This window comes from Podarcis pityusensis, assembly GCF_964106645.2.
Source record: "Podarcis pityusensis genome assembly, chromosome: 5".
NCBI classification, from domain to species: domain Eukaryota; kingdom Metazoa; phylum Chordata; class Lepidosauria; order Squamata; family Lacertidae; genus Podarcis; species Podarcis pityusensis.
This window is the reverse complement of record NC_138032.1, coordinates 30,412,623-30,440,349: the sequence shown is the minus strand read 5'-3', so window position 1 is coordinate 30,440,349 and position 27,727 is coordinate 30,412,623. Positions and strand designations below refer to the sequence as shown.

At 41.2% G+C, this 27,727-nt stretch overlaps 2 protein-coding genes across 2 annotated transcripts in view; one reads left to right on the top strand and one right to left on the bottom strand.

The window, feature by feature from the left end:
- The window catches only part of SGPP2 (sphingosine-1-phosphate phosphatase 2), a 30,041-nt gene extending 14,108 nt beyond the window's left edge, over nt 1–15,933 (top strand). The window contains exons 3-5 of the mRNA XM_081006966.1: nt 9,205–9,384; nt 10,708–10,797; nt 15,314–15,933. Of these exons, the coding sequence (XP_080863092.1) occupies nt 9,205–9,384; nt 10,708–10,797; nt 15,314–15,856 (813 nt within the window). The 3' untranslated portion in view covers nt 15,857–15,933. The remainder of the gene's footprint in view (nt 1–9,204; nt 9,385–10,707; nt 10,798–15,313) is intronic.
- Nucleotides 15,934–19,973: 4,040 nt separating this feature from the next.
- Nucleotides 19,974–27,727, bottom strand: part of FARSB (phenylalanyl-tRNA synthetase subunit beta) — a 41,088-nt gene continuing 33,334 nt past the window's right edge. Inside the window, exon 17 of the mRNA XM_081006927.1 lies at nt 19,974–20,741. Within this exon, the coding sequence (XP_080863053.1) occupies nt 20,590–20,741 (152 nt within the window). The 3' untranslated portion in view covers nt 19,974–20,589. The remainder of the gene's footprint in view (nt 20,742–27,727) is intronic.

The following is a 27,727-nucleotide window of genomic DNA, read 5'->3' as shown; positions in this document are numbered from 1 at the left end:
GAAACTGAATGACAAACTGATAAACTCTGAAAAGCAGGTGGTGTAATATATATAAATAACACATTAGTATGTGTCCCAAAGTTAGTTTTCTGGAACACTCATGGATCAAGGAAGTTGGTTTTCCCATTGCTAGGTTCAACAAGGAAATACAAAGAACAAAACTCCTATTCAAAACAGGCTTTTAAAGTATGTGGGAGAAAGATTTTCCACCTGCTTAATCTCAGTGGTACTCAGGTACACCTTGTAAGCAGATTGTTAAGCTATTTGACTATAATGGTTCTGCATATTGTTCAGAACCTGCGGGGACAGGAATGGCTCCATAGCAGGAATAAACCTCCAGTTCTCGATCTTTGGCTTTCGGAGTTCTGCCCAGGCTTCACCCTTCTCCACAGCATGCCCAGTTCTGCACACACTGTGAGGGCTTTTACCTGACTGGACTAAGAAGTTTGTGGGAGGTCGTCTAGAAACCACACTGACCTTTGTGTATGAAAAGTTCCTCAGGAGGGAGTGTGGCCCTGAGGCTGGCAAAAATTCCACACACCTCCCTGCTTTATAGATTTACAAATGCACACCGGCATGTGCTGCCATCTCAGGGACACAAGCAGCATATATATGTATTGCATATATATTGAAAGGCTGAGCAGTGTGGACTTTGGCAGGGGAGTGTCTCATGTAAACGGATAGATTGCAGAAAAACAAGATGCCTGGCAGTAACTGGTGGAGAAATATTAGTGGTTGGACGATTTATTCCACCCTACCCCACCCCAGAAGACCAAGAGTGTCTCTACAAAGTGTGTACTGAGGTTTTTTCCAGCATTTTCATGATTGATCTCATTTCTGCTGTTCAGAGCATCTGTTCAGACCTCTCAAAGATTTCATCAACAATGAATGTGCCTCATTGTATTCAATCATTAGATTTTAAAAGTGTGTGTCCTGCTTTTTGATGTAAAATACAACCATTGCAACTGTGTCAAGAGTAATTTTGACACAAATTTTAAAATGAGGCTTGTCTCAAAAGTACTATTTTACAACATGCAGAGAATAATATGTATAAACAAATCAGAGAGAGGAGCTGAGGGAAGTCTTTGGAGTCTGGGAGAGGGAGGGGGAAATGTAATTGGTTACATTTGATTCATAATTTGATTTGTTAAATTTGTTTAATAACAAATATTTTTAAAAAGTACTAAAAAGCCAGAGGCAGCAGTGGAACTAAGTATTCTTTTTTAAAAGCAGGATACAGAATTAGAACAAATGTTTATGAAATAAAAGACTCTTGTATGCAGGATTGTTGAAAAGTGTGTGTGTGTGTGTTTGTGTGTCCATATTGAAAACCTTGTTCATAAGACTCCTTCAAAATAAGAATTAGAGCTCGAGGACCACGGAATCCACCAAGCTGATTGGGTGCTGGCCACTAAATTCATTTCTACAAAATCCCCATTGGGAGTTAAATTACAACTGAACATCATCTATCCGTACAAATACAAAAACCACTGCATTAGTGATCCTTCCCATTGATCTGTGCTGGTAAATGGCATCAAGCTCTTCAGGTGGGCATGCTCTTTGGTTTTTTAAATAACTCTCATAATCATGAGGTCAGATGATAAGTTTCCAGAAGAAGTCTCTCAAAATTTCAAAAGAGCTTTCTAATAGAAAAGCATTTCACAAACTTGAGAGCATCAATACATTGCTTCCCCAAGGAAGAAAAGAACCAGCAGTTTGCTAATAACTGTGGGTTCTCAAATAATCCTGTGCATTAGGTCCCCTAATTACAACTGTGTGTTCCAATTTTGTATCGTACTTGGAATATTTAATTCCATTTGCCTCTGGTGTGTGTCACTTCTTGGGCGTTTTAGAGGAAACCTGACATCATGCGATCAGTGTAATTGCATGCAGCCACAAGAGGAATTCCCACAGCCTCCAATCGCTAGTCAACAAATGCACCCTGCCTCAAAGCCCAGACAGTTAATGCAGAGAAGGGGACAGAATTCCTGGAGAAAGGATCCCAATGCCACGTAGCTGCTGGAGAAGGGATGAAGGTCCAAAATATTATTGGATAGAGCATGGGCAGCTAACACCTGGCCCAGGAACCTGATTTAACCCTCAAGCAAAAGTTTCCAGCACCCCAAGATCCCACCAGTTTTGGTGGTGGTGATGAAAAACAAAACAAAAATAATAAAGACACAATGTTGTGGTGGGGCAAAAGGTTTGAACTTTTCTGAGCTTGGAAAAAGATGCAAATTGCACCTTTCTGGGCCACCAGGTAGGTCATTTGAGAAAATAAGAGTTGGTAACTGGCTCTCCTTGACTGATCTACTTATGCCCCTGTGTGTACACGTATGCAAGAGTGTGGTGTGGCCACAGCTACTTGTGGCATTCACATTCCCAGAGGGTTGACCAAGGGGAAATATGGTCCTTGAGATAGAGGCAAAGAATTGGGAAGGGAAAGGTGCCACTAAAAGAGTAGTGTGTGGGACCACAAGAATTGTGCTATCCGTGGCGCAAATGAGGCAGTGAATATGTGGTGGTTGAAAAGTGCTGGAAAATCTATCGGGAGAAGGCCATGAGGAGGAAAGGCATCTTTCAAGTTGATGTGCCACTTTTCTGCCATCGTTGGTAGAATCAAGGCAGCTTAATAGAAGGTCATAAACACAATGGAATAAGAACTCCTGCAACATGATATAATATAATTAATGGCAATGCAATCAGGAGAACAAGCCATTCTTACAGCAATAGGAAAAGCAGAAGATCTGCTCTACCTATCCACCCACCCAAACATTTACACAAGAATGAAGCAACATCTGGAAAAAGGGGTGCATCTTGGAGTATTTTAAATTTATTTTTGAGACTTCGTTAAACGAATCCCGGTGATTCAGCAGCACTCTAATTAGCCATCTTGGAGAGCACATAAACATCTAAATGCAGCTGTCTTCTGTTACAGTAAATGTTTCTCTCTCTAAAATTAGGCCCACTTCCAAGTGGAAAAAGCCTTTGTGTTGAAGGTTGCATTTGAACGCCGACTAATTGGTTAAGAGCCTATAATTCGGTATTGGGTAGGCAAGGAAGGAGGTCGGGTGTGTGCTTCCACTGCTTGGATTTGAAATCTGAGACCAAGTAATTCCTTGTATGGATTAGAAATTTAAGTATATAGGAGTTGTGAGAGAACATGAAACCAAAGGTGCAAGCAGCATTTATATCTAAAGTAACACAAAAGTGAGGGGGAGGGAGCAAGAAATCCCTCTCACTCCAAACCCAAAATAATTAAAATAAGTGAACAAGGAAGTTCTGCCACATGTCTAACTTGACATGCTCTTTTACTCCTTTACTGGTACTCTAAATTATGGACTATATACCAGATTTGCTTCTAATCTTGGGCTATCAAAATGGTCCAATCACATTTAGGCTGCCTTCATATATATTTCAGAAGTTCAGGAGCTTTCCTCTCTATTTCTGCTGGAAGAGGAGAGAAATGTGTTGCCTTTTGTATTCCCATACTTTCCCCCCTTTGTTTACTGTAGTGCCCCTTTCTCCTTCTGTTTCCTAGACCTATACTTTGACTACACCACTTTGTACCTTCCCCCTCCTCTAAGCTTCCAGTCTCTTGCATACGTACAACACTTCCTGTTTTTAGATCTTGGGCTGCAGCTTTCCTTGGAAATGAAGGAGTTAAAACCGAGCTCTAAGAGGAAGCAAAGCATTGTGAGGTGTTTCTGTGCTTTACTTCAGTTTTCTAAATGCTGTGCAGAAAATTAGTCATGCTTTTCCCCCTCAGTTTTTGTGAGTCACACAATTTTAATCCCCATGCATTGCTTTGAAATTGTCAGCCCTGCTATCTTGCACTATCCATTATGTTTCCATTTTGCTGCTGCGGTAATGGGACCAAGAGCTCTAAATTCATTCTCTTCCAGTGCAAAAAATGAAGAAGCATGAAAAGCATACTGTTTGTATTCTAGTTGCTGTTTAAAAATTCCCCCTGTAGTTGGTCTGTATGGGTCAAGATCTGTAATGAAATAATAATAATAATAATAATAATAATAATAATAATAATAATAATTTGGTTTTTTGTTTGTTTGTTTATACCCCACCCATCTGACTGGGTTTCCCCTGCCACTCTGGGTGGCTCCCAACCAAGTGTTAAAAACACAACACAACATTAAACATTAAAAACTTCCCTAAACAGGGCTGCCTTCAGATGTCTTTTAAAAGTCAGATAGTTGCTTATTTCCTTGACATATGCTGGGAGGGCATTTTACAGGGCAGGCACCACTACCGAGAAGGCCCTCTGCCAGGTTCCCTGTAACATCACTTCTCACAGTGAGGGAACCGCCAGAAGGCCCTTGGCACTGGACCTTAGTGTCTGGGCTGAATGATGGGGGTGGAGACACTCCTTCAGGCATCCTGGGCCGAGGCCATTTAGGGCTTTAAAGATCAGCACCAACACTTTGAATAGTGCTCAGAAACGTACTGGGAGTCAATGCAGATTTCTCAAGACCAGTGTTATGTGGTCTCGGCGGCCACTCCCCGGCACCAGTCTAGCTGCCGGACATCCCTTTAAAAACAAAACAAAAAAACAACCTTTGACAGAAAGTCTTTAAAAAGAAGAAAAGAGAGACCTGGAATACTAGCTGTAAATAAAAATTGCTTTGAGAAAGGACATAAGACTCTTCATATTTGCAAAATCACCATCAGCTCCATCATGGGATCATAGACAATTCTGTCCCAAGAAAACATTGCATAGTGAGAAGACAGGGAATAGGAAACTTCAGGCCTGGGGGCCAAAGGTGACTCTCCAGGCCTCTTTACCTGACCCGTAAGATTCTCCCCAGGCCACACACTTTCCAAAGACACACTCCCCTCACTAGCCCTACTTTCCACTCCCCTTGTGAGTTTTTCGTTGGCTGGGATGTGTCCTCGAACTTGCATAATGATTGCCTAAGCACACGTTTTGTTTGTGTGTGTGAAGAAGCCAGCCTACAGTCCAAAGGCAAAATTCACATTTTGTTGCTCTGCCCTCTTTTGCCCCTGGCACCATCCCCACCACCGGCGCGTGGTCCGCAGAAGCTTACCCCCAAGGAAATCAGGTCCCACTAGCCAGAAAAGGATTCCCCGGCCCTGCTAATACGGTTTTCAGGTTTTGACTTGTAGAGAGACTTAATGAACAACTGTTGGATTAAAAAGTTTAAAACAAACCTGTCTGGCACCAGCATCTAATTTTGCACGACCATCCCCAGGGATGGGCCTTCATGTGCAAACTGGCATACAATTCCTGCCCAGGATTCTTTCCTTGTATGGAAGTTTCACACTCTTTCAGGACACACAGTAAGTGCATCAATAGCAGGTGGTGGTTCCACAAACCATTCATTGCTCATGCTTTCAATTACAGTGGTACCTTGGGTTACATATGCTTCAGGTTGCATACATTTCAGGTTACAGACTCCACTAACCCAGAAATAGTACTGCGGATTAAGAACTTTGCTTCAGGATGAGAACAGAAATCGTGCTCTGGCGGTGCGGCGGCAGCAGGAGGCCCCATTAGCTAAAGTGGTGCTTAAGGTTAAGAACAGTTTCAGGTTAAGAACGGACCTCCAGAACGAATTAAGTACTTAACCCGAGGTACCACTGTATTACTATTAATTCAATTTATATCCCACACTTCCTCCTGTCGGAGCCCAGAGCAGCAAACATAGAAATAATTGTGATATTAAATGGATATTATCTTATCTTGAATAAAGCCTTATTAGTAATTCTGCTTCTCTCACACACCGGGGGGGGGGGGGGACTGCCCTCAAGAGTGGCATTTCAGGTCTACTTTGTCATGAGCCAGAGTCACTTGGCCATAGTTTTCTTCCATTCCATTTCACAGCTTTTTGTGTGAACATGCATGAATATTTGTCCCCAAAATTGAGCTTACTAGCAACAGTAAAGCATTTAAAGAAAGAAAGAATGTATTATAGAAGCTACTCAAATGCATCCTTAAAACAGTCTTCACAGTTGCCAGGAATCATCAAATGCCTGAATAAACAGAACAGCTTTTTAACCCACCCACCCACCCACCCCCCGCTTCCTGAAAATCAATAATCAGGAAGACAGACAGACAGGCCTTATCAGGGAGGGCATTCCACAAACAGGTAACTGCCATTGAAATGGCCCTGTCATGCCATGGTCAACATCAGCTGGGCAGCCCAGTTGTGTGATGTGAGTGCATCTTAAAGCTATCCTACAAATTAGTGGCCTTAAAACAGCAAAGACTAAAGCCAATGGTTTTCCCAGTAGTGATGTATGGAAGTGAGAGCTGGACCATAAAGTAGGCTGATAGCCGAAGAATTGATGCTTTTGAATTATGGTGCTGGAAGAGACTCTTGAGAGTCCCATGGACTGCAAGAAGATCAAACTGATCCATTCTTAAGGAAATCAGCCCTGAGTGCTCACTGGAAGGACAGATCCTGAAGTTGAGGCTCCAATACTTTGGTCACCTCATGAGAAGAGAAGACTCCCTGGAAAAGACCCTGGTGTTGGGAAAGATTGAGGGCACAAGGAGAAGGGGACGACAGAGGACGAGATGGTTGGACAGTCTTCTCGAAGCTACCAGCATGAGTTTGACCAGGAGGCAGTGGAAGACAGGAGTGCCTGGCATGCTCTGGTCCATGGGGTCACGAAGAGTCGGACACGACTAAACGACCACAACAAAGCCAATGGCAGCTAAAAGATGTTGCTGCTAACCAAACTTGTGACATCAGCTTTTGAATTCTCAGCCATCCAACAAAATACAAGAAGTGATTTGCTTTGATATCATCGCTGGCTACGTTGTACGTGACAGCAGTAGTGAGGCAGAGTACTGTTCACTTTTTAAGTGTTTTGACTCCCGGTGTCTTGTCTTCAACCATTCTGCAGTTGTGGTTCTGAACCAGAACAGTTGCTTCTTGTTCAGCAAAACTCATTTGTAAAAGTGAGGACAAAATGATGACAGAAGAGCATTCACACAAAAAGCTAAAATTCCCCCCAAATATGCTGATGTGACCTGATGAGAAAAGACCTAGTTAGCCTTTTGCTATGATCTTGACCTCATGACCCAGTTGAAAAAGTCACTACAGGCACTGTCCGTTACTAAATGTGTCCCATGGTCATCAAAGGAATTGTAACACTTCAGAAATGAGTGATTCATGCAGAAATTGAAGGCAAAAGCTGCCGTTCATGGGCCTTCAGTCTTGATTTTGGGATGGGGATGGGGTGTTCTTCAATAGTTCTGTGACCTTCACTGCTGCGTGTGTGAGAGCATTCTGGGAAAGTTCCTTGTATGTGACAGCCAAATATTGACTCTTTAGCACCATGTCTCTATTCTTTAAGACCTTCACAGACATATTTAATCAAGATTTAATCAACTTAAAAGGAGCTGCGTAAAGGCAGTATAATATATTTGGGGTTTTAGCTCATCAAGGAGGATTGTGAATTAAGCACAAAAGGAGGCCAGGAGGAGTCTTGGAAATAAAAGCAGGGAGATGATAAGAAACTTATCCTTGAGAGGGACATCTGAGAATGTATAGGGAGTCCCAAGGAGAGAGAAATTTCATACGGTGCTTGGTAGGGAAGAATCAGGGAGATAGAAAACACAAATCCCATGGATAGCAAACCACTTAGAACTTCTATGCCGTGAATCATTTTATCAACTCCTATTGTATCACCACTCACCTTGTCTCTAAACTGAGAAGTCCCAAATGCTGCAAGCTTTCCTCATAGGGAAGTTGCTTCATCAGCTTTCATCAGCTTCTTCCAATGTTAACTTGGACGTTATATATTGCCTCATTCTTCACATGACAGGAATGGTTTTAGCAGGTTTCGTTCATGAGAAACTGAAGTTCTGAGCAAGTAACCTAAATGGAATGAACTGCCATGCAGTTTTCCAGTTACATTATTGATCTTATTTGACTGCATTGACTTGGCTAGAAGATGCAAAGCAGTCTTTATTTGTACTAAATTAAGACTGGTGTAGAAATATGTAGGCTTTAGAGATTTGCAGCAGCACACACCCCTCCAATGCCTTAACAGGCATGTATCTAAGTTTTAGCAGTTCTTTAGCAATTTGTAAATTGTTGCCACATGGGTGAAAATTAGAGCAGTTTGCTCCAATCTCCTTGATTTGTTTTATTGGAGATAAGGAGTATGGTTTTGAGGGATCTGTAGTTGGGGAGGAAACTAAATGACAAAGTGATCAACTCTGAAAAGCAGGTGGTGTAAAACATATATATATATTGCACTAGTATGTGTCCCAAAGTTTCCTGGAACTCTCATGGATCAATGAAGTTGGTTTTCCCATTGCCAGGTTGCACAAGGAAATACAGAGAACACAACTCCTATTCAAAACAGGCTTTTTAAAGTATGTGGGAGAAAGATTTTCCTCTTGCAGAGATGTGCCTCTTGCAGAGATGTGCTAGCACAAATTTCCTCTTGCAGAGATGTGCTAGCACAAATTGATATTTTTTCAGTCTTTAATAATCCAGCTCTTCATGGCTTGCCATATCTTTAACCAAGACATATCTTTGCACAAGAAACTATGTTCATAAAAAGTGGAGCCCTTTTTTCCCCCTTTTAAAGATGAAATTGCTCTTTTGGTTTTGATGGTCCCTGCTGTGAAGTTTAGCATTTTTAACGTGCTTCTTTCTATGCACTCCAGTAATATTTCCTGTTGTTATTTCATTCACAGCAATATAAACTACAGAAAGGCAGAGGTAAATTATGCAACTATGCTGGTGTAACTTACCTCTTTTCCAAACTCTAAACAGGAGCAGGGGCTCAGCCAACCCAAGCCTAGCAGAGGGGAAATAACCTCTTAAAACAGAGTTTGACGTACACCGCTTTTTTGCCAGTATAACTTTCTCTGGGTTACTTAGTCACATGTCTCTCCCCCCCCCACCCAATGTCTTGTCCCCACCATTCCCCTGGAACATCCTTTTGTGGGGACTTTATTCAGTGTCAGCTTTGCTAGCTGAGCCCCAGTTGAGCTGAGATCAAGGAGCTATGCTGGCATATATCTGGCTGAGCTGGAGCTATGCCTATATGCTGGTCTCAAAAGTACCATGCCAAGATGACAGGAGTGAATTGCTGTAACTGAAAATGTGTCTGAGACTTGAGAGGGGGGTGCTACTTGGGTGAAAGGCGGGATATAAATGAAATGAAATAAGCACATCTCTGTTATCTGTGTGCTGTCTCCAGGTGGTTATGTACATTGGCCAAGTCTCAAAGGACCTGCTCAAGTGGCCCCGCCCTTGTTCTCCACCTGTTGTCAAGCTAGAAAAAAGGACCACTGCAGAGTATGGAATGCCATCCACACATGCAATGGCAGCAACCGCCATTTCTTTTACATTTGTGGTTACAACTGTGGACAAGTACAAGGTAGGCATGCAGTGTAGTGTACTGGATAAGGCAGCGCTTTCCAAACTTTTTGTGTTGGTGACACACTCTTTAGACATGCATCATTTCATGACACAGTACAGTAGTACCTCAGGTTACAGATGCTTCAGGTTACAGAAGCTTCAGGTTACAGACTCTGCTAACCCAGAAATAGTACCTCAGGTTAAGAACTTTGCTTCAGGATGAGAACAGAAATCGTGCTCTGGCGGCGCGCCGGCAGCGGGAGGCCCCATTAGCTAAAGTGGTGCTTCAGGTTAAGAACAGTTTCAGGTTAAGAATGGACCTCCGGAACAAATTAAGTTCTTAACCCAAGGTATCACTGTAATTCAGTTTTACTAGCAAACTGGAGGTTAAACTAACCCCTTTCCAGCCCCAGAAAGTGTAGCTCCCCAAAAACTCTGGCTTAAATCTAAGAAGTGTAGGCTTGGTGTGTCCCCTTTCTCTCCCTCCCACACCGTCTCAGGAAAACTTGCCCCACTGATCTTGCTACACAGGGGCAGCTCTGGCTGAATCCAGCATGATCTGAAAGCCTTTCCCCACTTACTCTGCAGCCAGACCCCACATTCTACACGTTCATCTGCATAATGGCATCATGACCACTTTGTTTTCAAGCCATTACCCAATAGTTTCTGTTATGGGCCTTTTCCAGTGATCTGAATCTCTCTTTCTGAGGTGAGCTTTTCTCTCAGATCATTCCTAAGGATTTATAGCCAATTTATTTGTTTGTGCTGATGTGAAGTTAGAATATTCTGTTCCATTTGGCTCCTGTCTACTATTCTGTTATATAACCATACAGTTTGGAGACCTTATTTAGGAGCCCTTCACAATTGAATTTTGTATTCTCTGCTGACTTTGCCATCTGCAAATGTGGCTACATCCACTGCTTGACTCCATATATTTATGAACAGGTCTAACGGCACAGGTCCAAATACAGGGGTGAGGTCCTCCTCACTATCTGTTGTCTTCTTCATGCAGTGTTGGTCTAAATAGAGTGCAGCTTTTGCATTTTCCATTCCTAGGGCTCAGTAGCACCTGTGGAGGTTGAAATATTTATCCTTTTCCAACAATTGTAGCTGATGAATTTATTCTAAGGATAACATTACAAATTATCACCGCTAGATACTTCAGTCCAGGTTGTTTGGAAACGTTACTTGAATTCATCCAACTTCTGATATTCCAGAATGCAGTTGGTTCTGAATTAGAATGGCCTGGCCTTTGATAAAAGTCAGATGGTGCTTTATTTGATTCTTTGTGATATATGCAACTGCTATTAATGTTTCTTTCACTCCCCTTTTATGTTTACAGTACCCACTTGAACTAGGACTGCTGGGAGCCTTCTTATTTTCAACTCTGGTATGCCTCAGCAGAATTTACACCGGAATGCACACAGTTTTGGTAAGGTCTCTCCTTAGTTTATTGCCCATTTATTAGGGATTTATATCCTGAAGCATGAGCATAAACCAGTACACGTTAAAAGCAAATGACACACAAAAACTGCCTAAATCGTAGTTAAGCCCTCTTCTAGAAATAGCACATAAACTTGCAGCTCAACCTATTCTGCATCCATTTGCTTTCTTTTCGACCTATCTTGTCCATGCAAAGCTCATGTATGTAACATATAATAAACAAGTAAGGCTGTTGTCATGTTGCAGTTCTCTTGGTGGCTGACATGTGGCTGCTGCAAATAACAGCATGATGGTAAACTTCTGATAGCTGTTGGCCATTGGATGAGGAAGACAGAAGAAGGCGGGTATAAATAAAGGGAGGGGTGGCTTTGGTGGAGCGGGTGGGGTAGATGGGGTTGGTAAGTGAAGCAGAGGCACAGCCCCTGGTTTATAAATAATACCCTATTCTTGAACATCGTCAGCCTCTCTCACTGCACCCATAGATTGAGCACCATTCTTTAGGCATCTCTTGTATTTACTGTAGGTACCCCTTGGGGCAAAGCCTTACTGGTAGAATTAAGTACAATAGCTTGCTGGCTTAGTGGTGAGCTGGACTTTCTGCTCCTCCTTCTCCCAGGGCTACAAGTATTTCTGGTGACTGGGAAGGGCTGCAAAGCTGGTGATTTGCTTGCTGGAATGCGTCATCTTGACTCATAGTATATTATATGACTACTCCTACATGTAACCCCTTTCATTGAAAATTAGGCCTGATGTAGCTTATGTAGTGAGAAGAGGTGTGCATCATTTTTCACAGTGCCACTAGCTGATTCTATACCATGAGCCTCCTGGATTCACACATGACATTTGCTTGTTTACCATCCTCATCAGGCACATTGGTAAAGGTCTTGACCTCAGTAGATCAAACCAATAATTTGAAAGGGAGGATGTCTCCAGTCTAGATTTAACTAATGACCTAAAGTCAGTCAGTAAAAATTCTCTGCATATTTCCCTTGATAAGTGATAAGAAGAGACTTTTCTAAATTCAGATGGGGTTGGTGGTAAAGAAGAGAGAAGCCTTTGTTGACATTCTTGAAAGAACAAAGCTACTTTAATTTGGGTTTGGAGGGGAGTCCCCTTCCTTTCAATAGATTTAAATTATAGTTCTGTGAGATTTTTTTGCTATCACAAGAACATGAAATGCAGTGCAGTCGTGTGCATGCCTATTCAGAAGTAAGGTCCATTCAATGAGACTTAGTCCCAGGTACGTGACTGTTGAATTGTAGCCTTAAAAGATTTTAATATGGTTGCATAATTGGTTTATATATTTTTTGTAAATCACTTAGAGGCCTACTGTGGCATTTAGCAGTATATAAAATAATAAAGAATAATAATAATAATGTAGCAACAAAAAAATGTTCTACAATTTAAATCTATTTGAATAAACTTAGTTATCTGTATCTAATGTAGAAGATTTCTTGAATCTTATCCTAATTCTAGAATAACTTCCACTCTTCTTTCACAACACCCTGGAATGTTGTAGATTCCAGCATCATGGAGGATGTAAAATGGTGGTCTGACCATCAACACAGTTGCTGCTACTATCACCTGCAGTGAAAAAAACAAAACTAAAAAATAATAGCAAAATTGGAAGTCTGTAATAATGGTGAATTCTATCCCTGAGAAACTGTTGGAGAGATTCCTTATTTTGCTCTTGTCCTAAGAAATTCAACGGTGCCCACAATATATTTGCATCTGCAACCAAAGATAGAGAATTTCAAGAGGCCATTAGTGCATAGCTCTAGGGTGAACCACTTGGAGGTTCTGTTTACCATCAAGTGGTATATACATTTTGTTTAAATAATAAATAGCATATTATTACAAAAGTTGGGTGTCACCCCCACACACACTCTCTCTACCAAGCCGTAGCAAAATTTCAGGGGGTTTCCAGGTGCTCACCCAGGGTCTGTGCTCCTTTGGAAAATTGAAGATGTGGTGGAGACGGTCTTAGCTTTAAGAAATATGATTGATTCAGCTATTTACACCTTCAGGCTGCATGGAGGGAGTCGAGATCTTACAGCATGGTCATCTCAAGCAGGGCTTCTTTCCCACAGCAGTGCAACTCTGGAGTCAAAGGCATCACAACCAGTCAGCCTTCAGCCTGCCATCCCAAGATGGATCTCAGTCTTCTCTTTTCACCCCCTCTCTTCTTCTTCTTCCCGGCACATCTTACTAAAAAGCACTCTTTTCCTATCACCCCTCACACACACACACACACACACACACCCCATCATCTTGGCAACCTCTATCTGCCCAGGCCCAAAAAGGGCCATTAACACCTTTTGTCATGTTAATGCCTCTATCCCAGGTGAGTCCCTGGCTTGGAAAGGAACCTTAGCCTGTATTTATCCACTGGCCTGCAATCTTCCCTTCAATACTCCAAATAATCAAAATCAAAATTTCTAGGGTTTAGCTCCCCCCCCCCCTGCATACCGATAACAATATTCTTCATTTTACATTCACCATGGACTGCAGATGTGTTGACATGATTTTAACATGTTATTCTTCTCGCATGTAATTGACAGTAGCTGAAATCCTCTAAACGGTCCGTCCTTTCTTTCTTTCTTTCTTTCTTTCTTTCTTTCTTCTCTTAATAAATTCCACTCTGACCTGACAAAGCTGGTTTCAGGCTGCTCAGCAGCAATCCAGACTTCAGTGTTAACATATGTTTTTGCCTGAAGATGCCTGTGCTGATCTACGGAGAGGCATAACTTAAATCCTTTGAACTGCATTCATCTACTTTTGCGATGGTTTTCTCCTTAATCTTTTCATTAATAGAGCTTCCTCCTTGTGCAAAAGTGGATGAAGGAAACATAATCCTCCTTTGAAATTAAGAGATTTAACAGATTATGGGCGGGGAAGGGCTTGGCATGAACAGAAACCTGTTGTTTAAACTTGCTTTAGAGATGCGTTCCTGAAACTATTTGCTTCAGTGAATTTGTCGCCGGTTTTTATTTGGGGGTTATGTTGATGGTTTCATTGTCCTTTGGCAAGCAAAAAGAATGAAAATATCTATAGGGTTCTCCATGTGTACGGTGTGCACCAGAGGTGGCAGTATTTGGACACACTTAGATATTTTTGAGTGAGCACTGTCAGCGTCACTCTGGTCACTTCTGCCCCCTATCCCAGCCCCACACACAGCAGGATGAGTGTGTCAGTAAACACACTTTGCTTTTACAAGGGCTCTGGGTTAAAGTCAGATCTGGTAGACTTGAAGTAAGCTTTGAAAGCACCCAAGAGACAGAAAATGCAAAAGACTCTGATTCTTCCAGCTTCCTCCTTCCTTCAGCTGCATGCCCTTTTTCAAGGGAAAAAAAGCTAACACCTTTGTGCTGGTGCTGCAGTAGAAGTTTCAAATATGACCATAAATGCAATAGCTTTAAAATAGTAATGATAACAACAATGGGAGGATTATGGAGGAAACAGAGAAATTCATAGAGGCTTGGGAAGAATGTGGTCTGGATTCTCTGGAACAAATTGAGAAAGTACTACATAAATACTCAGGATAAAAGTCCTCCTTCTTCTTGTTTTAGCCTTTGAGTTTTGCTGCATAGGAATATGGTTGCAGGTCTTACTGTTGATGATGCAAATACATGAAATGGTAGGAAAATAACTTTTAGCAAAGAACTGGTGCAGAATGCACAGAATGTTACCAGGCAAGGAAATCACCTGCAAGGAAAAAAGTTTTCTGGGTTGATATCTCTCCCATTCCCCCCCCCCCCCCGTGTTTGTCAACTAAATAAGGTAATTTATTTTTTGTGCTGCCAGGTAGATGAACCTATATGCACACTTTTAAACGGGCACGCAATTGTTCAAGTCCTTATCCAAATGCATTCTAAAGGAAGTGATTCATCTGTTAATCATTAACCTGGTAATACATAAAGCAAGATGACACAAGTTCCAGGGCCATAGCCTCAGAGGCCAGGGGTTGCTATGAGGCTTTAGAGCCCTTCCTGAATTTTCAGCATTTTATTATTTCATTTGATTAAAGTTAATCTTTAGCCCCTGTACTTCATTCTTGAACAACCATGCATGTTTTCCTTTATATGCCCGTAAGTAAACTGTGGCCCCACCTTCCTCTGTCCCACCTAACTGGTTTGCAAAAGGCACTAAGAGGAGACAAGCATTTTAAACTATTTTGGTTATGAAGTTATACCTTTAACCTAAATTAATTTGCTTAATTTGCCTGTATTGAGGCTTCCTGGGTAGCCTTAAGGTCCATTTAATTTGTCAGCGGTCTTGCAAAGCTCCAAAATGCATTAACTTCAATACAATTTGGCTCTGTTTTTCATAGGTTTTCTGCTCAGCATAGTTACATGTTCAATATACGTAATATGCTCAAGCATCACAACTCAGTGATCTTTAGCAATTCATCAGATACCTATTCTTAAAGTTACTTTAGGAGAAGGATGGTCTGCTTGAAGGAAATGAGAATGCGCTGTATGCCTAACACCTCTATGTCTTTCTAGGACGTGATTGTTGGCAGCCTGATCTCAGCCATATTAACTGCTCTGTCTTATCCAACTTGGGACCTCCTTGATCACCTGATGCTGACCAGCCCTTGGTGCCCCATGTTCTGCATCGTTGTCCCCCTCATCCTATGCTACAACTACCCCAAACTGGATTACTATAGCCCCACTAGGGCAGACACAACCACTATTCTGGGAGCTGGAGCTGGAGCAATTATAGGGTTCTGGATAAACAACCACTACGTTTCAAATGTTTTGGCTGAAGAAGCGACACACAGCATCCGTTCGGTCACTGGCGAAATGCTCTTGATGGTTCTTGCACAGTTTTTGGTGGGAATTGCTGTACTGCTCATTATACGGCAGATCATCAAAAGCCTGGCTCTTAAATCACTGTGTTCTTGGTACAAGGTTTCTATTAATGACATTGAAGCTATGCAGCAAATAGAAATTGAAGTGCCCTATAAATTTATAACCTATTCTACCATCGGCCTGAGTGCTACGGTGCTTGTGCCATTGCTGCATAAATTATTGGGCTTAAACTGAATGCTGCACACTTTTTTTTAAAGAAGCAGTCCAGATTATAGGGTGCAATAAAAATGCACGCAGAAGCAAAAACTTGAGCAGCAAAGTGTCGTGCCTTCCTGCATAGCTCTACAACAAAGATAATAGTGGAGATCTAAACTGAGTTTCCAGTAATTTTTGTTCGCTGCAATCTTTTAACACGCTGTGGCTGCTTCAGCGACTATGGCTGTCCGAGCTAAACATTTAGTGCAACTAGAAGCCTGCCATGACAGTCAGATCTGCTCTTCCTAGATCTAGTGGTTTGAAGAGTTTCTTCAGGGTTGTCAAACCTCAAAATAAGCCCTTCAAGGGATGCAGCCAGATCAGGGTGGTTGGAGAAGAGCCTCCTTTTTAAAGAAAACAAAGCAAAACTACAAAGTACAGTGGTACCTTGGGTTACAGACGCTTCAGGTTACAGACGCCGCTAACCCAGAAATAGTACCTTGGGTTAAGAACTTTGCTTCAGAATGAGAACAGAAATCGTGCAGCGCGGCAGCGGGAGGCCCCATTAGCTAAAGTGGTACCTCAGGTTAAGAACAGTTTCAGGTTAAGAACAGACCTCCAGAACGAATTAAGTTCTTAACCTGAGGTACCACTGTAATTATATTTACAAGCTTAACAGTCTGAGAATTGGGAGGAAGATAAGCACTCTCAGGGAGAAATAAGATGCTGTATACAGGGAAGCTGGGTTGGCACTGAATCTGGCTGCCCATCTAGCAGGATGACAAACACTGGAGTAATATCTTGCAAAACAGACTCCCAGTCATACAAATTCACATGTATGGGTATAATTATGTTGTGCTCTTAACATATCCATGTTATTAAATTAAGCTGTGTCATGTCTGAAGCTGTGCTCTGGTATGCTACGGCATCGGCACAGAATGTTGAAAACAATCACTGCTGCTGTAACTTGTAGGCCACCAAGAAATGAATTGCAAGAACCAAGTAACGGATGGCAAGTGCAAATGTGATTGCAGATTTATTTTTTTAACTAATAACAAAGTTAGATCTTCATGTCCTCTTTCTTTCCTCTAATTGCTGTTGTGCAAAGTGGTATTTCCCATTGGCAATGAAGGCTCCAGCAAGAACTGTGAAACAACTGCTTCCCTTTTTGGAGCTTGAGGACAGGATGAAACTAGCATTGGTCTGACTTCGGCGCTGCCATTCCAAGTGTTGGTAAATTGCTATCTGCCTGCCGCTTTGCATAGATTCCCACTGTAGGGAAGCAAATATAGCACACTTATCAGAGCTTTTAAATGAAATGCTGCTTGGACATGCAGATTTGAGAATTAACTAGAGTCTAAATGTTAACCTAACTTTAATATAAACAAAAAAAACCCCAAACTAGGAAAGGCTTAGGATGGGAGAGGGCTATTCTACTCATGTCTTGCCCATGGGTTTCCTATAACTGGTTAGCCACCGTAAGAAAAGAATCTTGGAACTAGAAGATCCTTCCATCTGATCCATTAAGACTGTTCATATATCCTTAAGCTTCAGTATTACATTAAGGGTATAACTCCTACGTATAGTCCTGGAATTTGAACATGTCCTATAAGAAATACAGGGCTCTCATCTTTTCCGCCATGCTCATTTCTTAAATAACATGTTCTGTAAAATGTGGGGGTTGTATGAAGGCAAAGACCTGAAACCCACGGGGATTCTAATGACAATACAGAACTTCCCTGGAGCAGAATTTTACAATGTAAGTGGGGTTCCCTTCATCATGCTAAAGTAGATGCACTTGCAAGGGAGTGCTGGCATATATGGTATACTTGCTAAACCCCTCAATCTGCATCTAAATTGGAGGTGAATCTGTTGAGCTGGTAGGCAAGAATATGGTTTGTAAGAGAATATAAGGGTGCCTCCCATCTGCCAGCTACTGCATTCTCATCATCTCAGCAAAATATCGGTGTAACAGCAAGCTTCCACAAAAATGTGTGGTTGTGTCCCTGGACAGGGATATATATATATTTGCAAATAAATTTATGTGTCCCCACCTTTGCAATGGCTTCAGATTTAGCTGTAGCTCGAAAACTGCTTTTTTAAATGCATCTATTTTATTCTTTTATGATCATGTATATATGCTGCGATTTATAAACCACAACCTGCACAATTTCTATTTTTGTATTTTACTGTAAGTTGTAAAGTGTATTCTGAAAATTCTGACTTTATTCAAACTGAAAATGTTTCCAGAAACTATTTTTTATTAAAGCTTATTTTGTCACATACATTTCAAGTGTATTATATAAAGTAGGAGGCTACTATGAAGGCAGGCAGGCATAAATGCCAAGTGGGCAGAAGATTGAAGGGCAACCCACTATTTTCATGCAGCATATTTTTTGTTCATAGAATAGAATTGTAGAGTTGGAAGGGGGTCCTCTAGTCCAACTGCCTGCAATGCAGGAATCCCAACTAAAGCATCCATGGCAGACGGTCATCCAGCCTCTGCTTAAAAACCTTCAAGGAAGTAGAGTCCACCACCTCCAGAGGGAGACCATTCCAGTCTTAAATTGCTCTTACTGTCAGAAAGATGCTTAGTTGGAATCTCCTTTCTTGTAACTTGAATCCACTGGTTCAGGTTCTACCCTCCACAGCAGAAGAAAACAAGCTTGCTCCATCCTCCATATGACAACCCTTCAGATATCTGAAGATGGTTATTGTATCTCCTCCCATTCTCCTCTTATCATACCCAATTCCCTCAACCATTCCTCCTAAGGCTTGGTTTCCAGACCCTTGATCATCTTTATTGCCCTCCTCTGCACAAGTTCCAGCTTGTCAATATCCTTCTTAAATTGTGGTGCCCATAACAAGACACAGTACTTCAAGTGTGGTCTAACCAAGGCAGAATACAACCCTACTATGACGTCCCTTGATCTGGACACATAACTTCTGTTGATGCATCCTAGAATAGCATTAGCTTTTTTTACAGCTTCAGTCACACTGTTGATTCATGTTAAGCTTGTGGTCTACTAGGACCACTACATGCCTTCTGGCAAGCCAGATGTCCCCCATCTTATATTTGTGCAGCTGGTAATTCCTGCCTAAGTCCCTATTTCATTTTGTTAGCTTTGGGCCAGTTCTCCAATCTGTTAAGGTCATCTTGAATCCTGATTCTGTCTTCTGCAGCATTAGCTACCCCTCTCAGTTTGGTGTCATCTGCAAATTTGATGAGTATCACTCAGTTCCTTCATCCAAGTCATTTATAAAGGTGTTGAACAGCAACAGACCCAGGACAGAACAAGGAAACATTAGGGGGTACTCTTTGGGTTCCGTCAGCCAACCAGCTACAAATCCAAGTAACTGCCCAGCCCACATTTACCAGCTTCTCTGCAAAGGTATCATAGGGGACTTTGTTAAAGAATTACTGAAATCAAGATACCCTACATCCACAGCACCCCCTGATCCACCAAGTTTATAACACTATCAAAAGGAGATTTGTCTGGCATTACTTGTTTTTGAGAAACCCATGTGCAGCATCCTTTTTAAATTGCTCACACAATGACTAATTGCTCACATTACTTCTTCCCAATATTCCCAGTACTTCCATTTTGTCGCAGTTCCTCCCTGTTGGTGAGGACCAGGTCCAAGATAGATGAGCCCCTTGTTGCTGCTTCTACCTTCTGGGAAAGGAATTTGTCAGTGAGGCAACTGCAGAATTTGCTGGCCCTTACATTCTTGGCAGAGTTGGAGTTCCAACAAACACCGGGGTAGTTGAAATCTCCCATTACTGCCTTCTCTCTCCTTTTTGAATGTTTGGTAATCTGCTGTTGGAAGGCATCATCCAAGTCATCAGTCTGGCTTGGAGGTCTATAGTATATACGTTGTTTACATATAATGCTACTTCTCCTCCACTCCTGTTTGGTTTCCTCCTTTTCAACATGGCAACCCAAAGAGTTCCTTTAGATAGATGTGATAGCTTCCAAATGCACTGGGGCTTTCTCATGTCATACTACAGTGGCAGTTTCTCTGCCAGCACATGAGAAGTCAGGAGGGTGATAAAATGGTGTTCTGGCACACAGGTCTAGTTTGAGCAATCTCAGCCCTATGACAGAAGCAGTGCTCACCACACCAGTCTTTCTCACGGGAACTTAGGTGTATATAAATACAGAACCTTCAAGTTTTATTTTGATCCCTTCTTTACAATAAAACAGGTTAACATACAACAGTATCTATTATAGAAATCTTGCTTTAAAACTGCTGTACTTTACAAGAAATGCACATTTCTCAACCCTGAAGAGTTTGTATCAACCCTATACAAAGAAACCTTAATTCCTCAGTTCTGTTCACATTTGTTCAACATTTGCTATAATCAATTATGTTATTTCATGCAATAAAAGAATGTGATTCCTGTTATGCAGCTATAATCTGTTACAGTTTGAGATTCAGCCTCTGGAACATTCTGGAGAACAGATCATGTTCTTTGCCCATATATATTCATGGTAATATATTGAACTTTTTTATTTTTTACATCTGACTGATGGCTCAATCTGTTAAGAAAAGCCCTAAAAACTCCCTGAAGGCAGTATTATTGCACTGAAGGAACATTTAGCAAAGAGCAAAATAAGACTTGTCTATTTCATTGCCTAATTTATTAAAATTAGGGACAGTGCCCGATGGTAGAAACAGACCATCATGGAAACAGAACTATGTGGACTTTTGGGGGGGGGGAGGAAACAGAACTATGTGGACTGAAGAAGCATGCTGTTGTCAGGATTTCACACGAAAGGCTCAGTTGTGATTTCTAGGGCAGAGCAGGGCATGGTGAGCTCAAATTGGGTGACGACGTCAGGGTGGAGTACTCCTAGCTTCCCAATAATCTGCCCTTTTGCAAAGATCTCAGCACAGCGTCCAGGGAAAAAAGCAGGGTCTGAAAGAAAAGGGGGGGGGGAGAGAGAAATGAATGTTTCTCATAATAATAGTATTAATAAATAATTATTTTATTATTTGTACCCCACCCATCTGACTGGGTTGCCCCAGCCATTCTGGGCACTGAACCTCAAGTAAACATCAAGAGCAGAAGCGTGTGTTACACGAGAATAATTTTTGCTAAAACAATGAAAGATTGCTTCTCTTATCATAGCCCAATTTTATTAATGCTAGAGAAGAAATCTTTTTTTGCGGGTGGGGGATGATTCCTTAAGTAGACAATGCTTCACATTTCCAGGGTGAAGTGTAAGGGGTTGAACTACTAGATGATGCCTTGGGAATCCTTCCAACTCTACAGTTCTTTGATTCTACATTCAGTGTACAGGTTACAAGCTTTTGCACAGAGTAAGAATGATGAATTCACCAAAGCTGTATCATGAAACAAAATATGTCAATGCTTGGACAAATCATAATTCAGCTAAATAAGACTTATGAATGAGCCCCTGTACACAGCTGCTTGACCTTCTCTTCATGCAAGAGGAGAAACAAGCCATGGAGCCAGACTTAATACTAAATGGCTGTTACATTCAAAGCACGGAAACTATGGTTAATAGCTTCCAAGCAAACAAGGATATATTCCAAGCAAACAAGGATATTAAGACAACTTCATATCATGACTTATTATCCTGGCTTGTTTGGAAGCCATTAACCGTAGTTTCCGAAATGCACATGTTAACAGGCTCCTATAGTTAACTGTGATTCCTGGCTTGATTCACCGATTCCCACAAAATAAGGAAGGAAGTAGGTGCGAGAAAGGGGTCATTCATATAATAATAATAATAATAATAATAATAATATTATAATAATAATAATAATAATAATAATAATAATAATAATAATAATATCTTTATTGTCATTGCCCCCTTCGGGGACAACGAAATTACTTGACTGCTCCATAAAAACACTAATTAATCAATACAGTATAATACAGCAAGGGAGATTAGATGACTTTCAAAGTCCGGGCTTCCCATTCAGGGCCGAGATCGCTCTGGAGAAGAAGCTGTTCTTAAGACGGCTCGTTCTTGTCTTCATCGTCCTGTATCTCCGTCCCGACGGCAAGAGCTCGAAGAGACAGTGACCAGGATGCGATGGATCTTTTACTATGTCCAGTGCCTTCCTATGGCACCTTGTGGCATAAATCTGCTCTAAGGTGGAGAGTGGGCAGCCAACAATGCTCTCTGCTGCCTTAACAACCCTGCACAACCCCATCCTGTCCTGGGTAGTACAGGGCAATGTTCTGTGGGCCAATGATTATTAGTGAAATGGAACTACTAGTCTTAAACAGACAAAATGGCACCAATAAAGGCTTACCCGCTTGCAGCTGAAGTGATTTTGTCTCTTGCTGCACCCCCATGTGTAATCAAAATCTCCTGTAACCCATTCAAATCCTCTGAAACTAATAAACTAAATGACCAATCCATGCATTCTTTTTCTCACGGTAAAGTCACACAGTAACTTTACCATGTAATTCTAATGCAGTGAAATGTTCATGCAACACAGTCCCCACATGAGAAGAACGCTATAAGATGAGGTCATTTTTAAAAATCCTTCCTCACCCCCGAAAATTGTGGTGGATGTTTCACAGGAGTCTATTGTCAAACAAAAACTGTATTAACAGTCAAAGACTTTAGTGTGTTAAAAAGAGCAGAAACTTGGGGATGGTCACTGTGCCCAAAGCTACAACCTTCACAATCTCTGAAGATGAGAGATCGCCAGAGGTGTATCTAGGGGTTGGGTAGGTTGGCCCCTGATAAGGGCGCAGGTCAGGGGTGCACCCCTCTCAGCGCCTCACCAGAAAAATCTGGACACTGCCATGGGCTGTCACTACAGCCCTGTGGCACTCCCTCCCCAGTCGGCCAACAGTGCTGGTGGTTACTTTGTGCAATGAGACCCCCCTATGAGGATGTTGCCACTTGGCCCTCTCTCCTAGTATGGCAGCTGCTTCCTGCCCTCCATTCCCCTGCTTCCCCCAAGAGCAGCCTTTCAGCTGATGTAGTAACTGAGAAACGTTAGGTGAGGCTCTGAATTTACCACAGCCGAGTCACTTTCCCCTCGTTTCTTTATGGCTTTGACCAATTTCCATTGTAAGAATATTCAGATGTTTGAATTTTACTTTGGTGCCCACAAAATCAAGTTCTTATTGCCACAGACAGAGAATATTTAAAGTGTCCCAAAGGTTGAGGCTTTATCAGTTGAAGGTATATCATCTCTATAATCTGTAACTAAAAATGAGCAAGGCACCAAGTAGTTTGTAATTAATTCAGATACACACACATGCATTGTGGGAACAGAAACTCTAAAACTAGCCTTGTCGTAGGAACACTACATGCAAGCAAGAGACAAAAATCACAGTTCATAGTAAGATTGTCGCTTCTAAAATGCTTTGAAGTTCAAAGAATCTGTTATTAAAGCTTTTACACTATGCCCCTAAGAACCAATAATTGCCTGTGTGTTCAGACTGCAGGACCGCTTTGATTATTCAGGGCATAATTCTTTGGCCGCTAATCCAATCAAGTACCTAGTCTTTAGCACATTTTCTGGCTAATTGACCTTCAAAGGGCTTGTTGAATTCTCTGTGTGCTTGCCGGTCAAACACCTTGCATGGCTTTTCTTCTCTTCCCAATTCCTTCCCTTCTTCCCATGTTTGGGAGAAGAAGAATAAAGGGATAATATTGGGTCAGAGTTGGGAAAAGCTTTAGCGATCATAACAATTATATTCTTATAAGGGGATGGGGGAGAGTATCAGAAGTCAACACTTAAGTAACTGAGAAGCAGGAGACATGTTATTCAGCATGACTACTGAAGTCCTGGTCACATTTTTCCTCAGATAAATGGTTATTTCCTGAACATAACTGGAACAAACCAGATGACTGAAATATGGTGTACACAAAGAAACAGTGATAGTCATGCCAGCAAATAACTTATTCTCTGGTGGTTCTCCAGAAAGCCTATAGAAATCCTCCATGGCTACTCCTGTTCCAGAAGTTTAGCAAACTCTAACCACGCAAGTTACATCCATAAAGCTTAGATTTTGAAGAGTTTACACCCAAATATTTTGTAATATGTATCGAAATGTGACAGTCAAAACTCTGAAATGTCAGTTCACATTAGAAAAAATATGTTACTAAATACATGAATTGTCTTCAATCTTTCAGGGATTAAAATGTAATATCTTTATTTGTTGCTCATTTCATAGCAAAGTGTTTACGCTTTCCTAAATTTTACTATGTAAATTATTGTTTGATTTTTATCCTGCCCTTCCTCCCAAAGGAGCCCATACATAAACAGAAGTTATGTATTCTCTGCTGCACAAAAGCAATACTGTTACTGGTCATTCTATATGGCATATAAATCTTGTCCATGATTAAATATGGTTTTGCAAGAGAAAACACTATACTCTGCGCACTCAAATATTCCCAAACTGGCATTAGTTACACACTGTCATAAAAAAGAAGAAATAAAAAAAATTACCACTTGCAGAACAGGAAATCTGATCTGAGTAAATGGCTTATGCTGGAAGTGAAACAGTTAATAGCCCCCAAAGTTCTTAATAAATGCAAGCCTAATCCCTCAATTCAAGAGCAGCCTCTCATCTCTTTTCATCTCTTTAAGGAACATCAAAAAGAAAAATATTTTACTATACATCTGAATCAGTGGGACAGGTGTAGTAGTCTCAACAGGTAAGAAGATACAAAGTGAAAAGGAATAATTACCTAGTCTGTCCATTCTGGAGTTAGGGGACCTGAACTGTCTTCAAGAAGCAAGAGGTTTGTGCTGCAGTTCTTTGAATAAGTATTCTGTGAACTGCCCTGAGACCTCCAGGTATAGGGCGGTATATAAATTCAATAAATAATAATAATAAATAACTGTTCTGTAACATCTATAAGGAAGTTTGTTGTTGAAAACATGCCAAAGTTTCCATTAACTATTTCCCAACATCTGAAATTCACTACCTTCCTTCTGCACTTTCCCAGTGTTAACTCCCTGTAAAAGAATTTAGCTTATCAACAATAGATCGCAGTCGATCAAAAGCAACCACGGTTTACAGAGACAGTAAAAATAAATTGCCCACAGACTTGGTTTTCCCAGGCAAAATACTAGAGTTGCATTCTTCAAATGCAGAATCCTACACACTTCTTTACTTACTTGCAATGAACTTATTGAAGGAAAACATATTACTGTAGTTCTGGGCAGATGACTCAAAACTTTGTACAAAGCCAACATGTGGAAAGAGTGAGAGGGGGACTGAGGCAACAGAACGCACCCACAATTTCCACCCATAAATCATACCTTATACACAGAGCTGCTGGGTGTCAAATGGGTGCTTATATTATAGGCAGCTTACTTCTCTGTGGAGTGTAAACAGACAGTATTTCGGAGGTTGGTTTGTTCTTCCTAAGTATGACTGAAGTTCTCTACCCTTGTGATCCCTAAGACAAGATGTACTCCATGGATGAAGAAACACTTGCTAGTTACCTTGAATGCACAAGACTTTTCATATGATTTGAAAGTACCAAACAAGATAAAGTTCTCCACTACAGGCATGTTGTGGTGCTTCTATTGGGTGGTGCTGAAGACAATAAGAAACATTAGCATATGAAGATAACTGCTTCACCATCACTGCCTGAAGAGCGCTAAATTTTGGTGCCTATCTACAAACAATTTGAACAGAAGTGTCAAAATTGCTCAAATAGTATACTGTCAGCCTCAGCAAGAAATGAACCCATGCATAGACCCTAAGTGATACTGGAATAATTATTCATTCTAAGGAAGTTCAACTGGTCCATTGGATCCAAATGCTAGGGTAGAATTCGTCTCTTGAATATCTTCAAGGTGATGCTGACAGTTTAATGGGAAGGTCTCAAAGCACAACTGGGGCTTGTGTGGGAAGATGTCTCAGTATATTGATGGATTTTGCTGATGGCTTCAGCACCGTGTGACTTGCCTAGATTGGCATGGAGATTATATTTTAGGGTCAGAATTTTGACACACCAACATATTTAGCAAGAACTATGCTAGTATTTTTTCAGTGGCTTCAGGGACAGACAAAGCCTCACAAACACTGTGCCAGCTTTCCACTGATTTCTTGTGAGCCCACTTCACAGGTAGGACTGTCTGAGAACGACAAAAATATGACAAATCAAATCAAGATATGAACATGAGCCATGTTGGGCTGGGACCTGGGAGACCAGGGTTCAAATCCCCACTCAACCATGAAGCTCACTGGGTGGATTTGGGTCAGTCACCATCTCTTATAATAATAATAATTTATTACTTATACCCTGCCTGTCTGGCCGGGCCTCCCCAGCCACTCTGGGCAGCTCCCAACAGAATATTAAAAACATGATAAAACATCAAACATTAAAAACTTCCCTAAACAGGGTTGCCTTCAGATGTCTTCTAAAAGTCAGGTAGTTGTTTATTCCTTGACATCTGATAGGAGGGTGTTTCCACAGGGCAGGTGCCAGTACCAAAAAGGCCCTCTGCCTGGTTCCCTGCAACCTTACCTCCTGTAGTGAGAGAACCACCAGAAGGCCCTTGGAGCTGAACCTCAGTGTCCGGGCTGAACGATGGGGGTGTTGGGATATTGCCAGCAAGACAGAGGCAATCAGGTAGTTCTCCATCGTCGTCTCTGGACGATCTCCGTTCTCCCATTGGAACAGTATCAGTCAATTAGCGACACGAGCCTCAGACACATTCCAAGACTCGTGCACACACTTTTTGCAGAGTTTCCACAACGGAAGATTCACCCAGAAGAGCATATTTACAGCTTTATTCAACGTTGGTCAGAACAAAGGAAAAACATGACTGCTTGCATTCGGGTCGAGGAAAACAGCCAGAAAATAAAAGACATTCTGCAGACCACCTGAATGAAGCTTCTGAAGGACCACTGGCAGTTCACGCTCCACAGTTTAGAAACCCCTGTCCTGGGAGGTCACTAACTAGCACATTATGTAGGGAGAATTACAGCACATTATGCTCCTTTCACCAATCCCAATAAAGGGAACAGAGTGACAGATTTTGATCTCAACACAATAAAGTGTTTGATCTCATGGCAGAGTGTCTAGAGCTTTCCCCTGTGGCTGTGAAACATTTCAAATGACCTCTAGTGAGAGAACTAAGTAAACTGCAGAACATCAATACAAATTCAGGAAGAAACACAACCTAGAAGCAGTCTTTTCATCCTACCTCCTTCTAACAGTCTCTACATTTACCCTTTCCACAGATGAATGTAAAAAATATTAAATTAATAATAATAAATGAACTATGTCCTGCCTCTATTCCATCCTCCTTCTAACAGTCTCTACATTTACCCTTTCCACAGATGAATGTAAAAAAATTTAAATTAATAATAATAAATGAACTATGTCCTGCCTCTATTCCATGATGGAACTCAATACAGTATATAGAAACTTTCTAGATAGCCTCCCATCCAGTCTCAGAACTGTTTAGTTTAAGCAAGGTTGCCTCATCTTGTGCCTTCTGACAATGTCCTGGGACCAGTTAGAACCAATTCATAACAGGATAGGAGAGATTATATGTAGCAGTAGGTGGGAGTTTCTCTCCCTTTGTATCACCCTAAACACTTGCCATTACATAAACATTTAAGCTGGTTCACCAGCTTGCAGTTGCTCCTATAACTCAAGTTACTGTAGGATTTATAAGGTTCAGTAGTTCATTTTTCAGGCTTTAAGAAATATAAGAGATTTGTGCTGCAGTTCTTTAAATATATATATATATATATATATATATATGGCAGAAAACTAGCTTATTAGGTTTGCATAATGCCTGACTAAAACAGCCTGCAACACATTTGTAACGCAAAAACCATTACAAACTATAGATTATAGTGTGACAAATCAAATACAAATGTTTCATATTTTGGTTTCTTTGTTATGAGTTTATTACTAACAGCATGCTTTTATT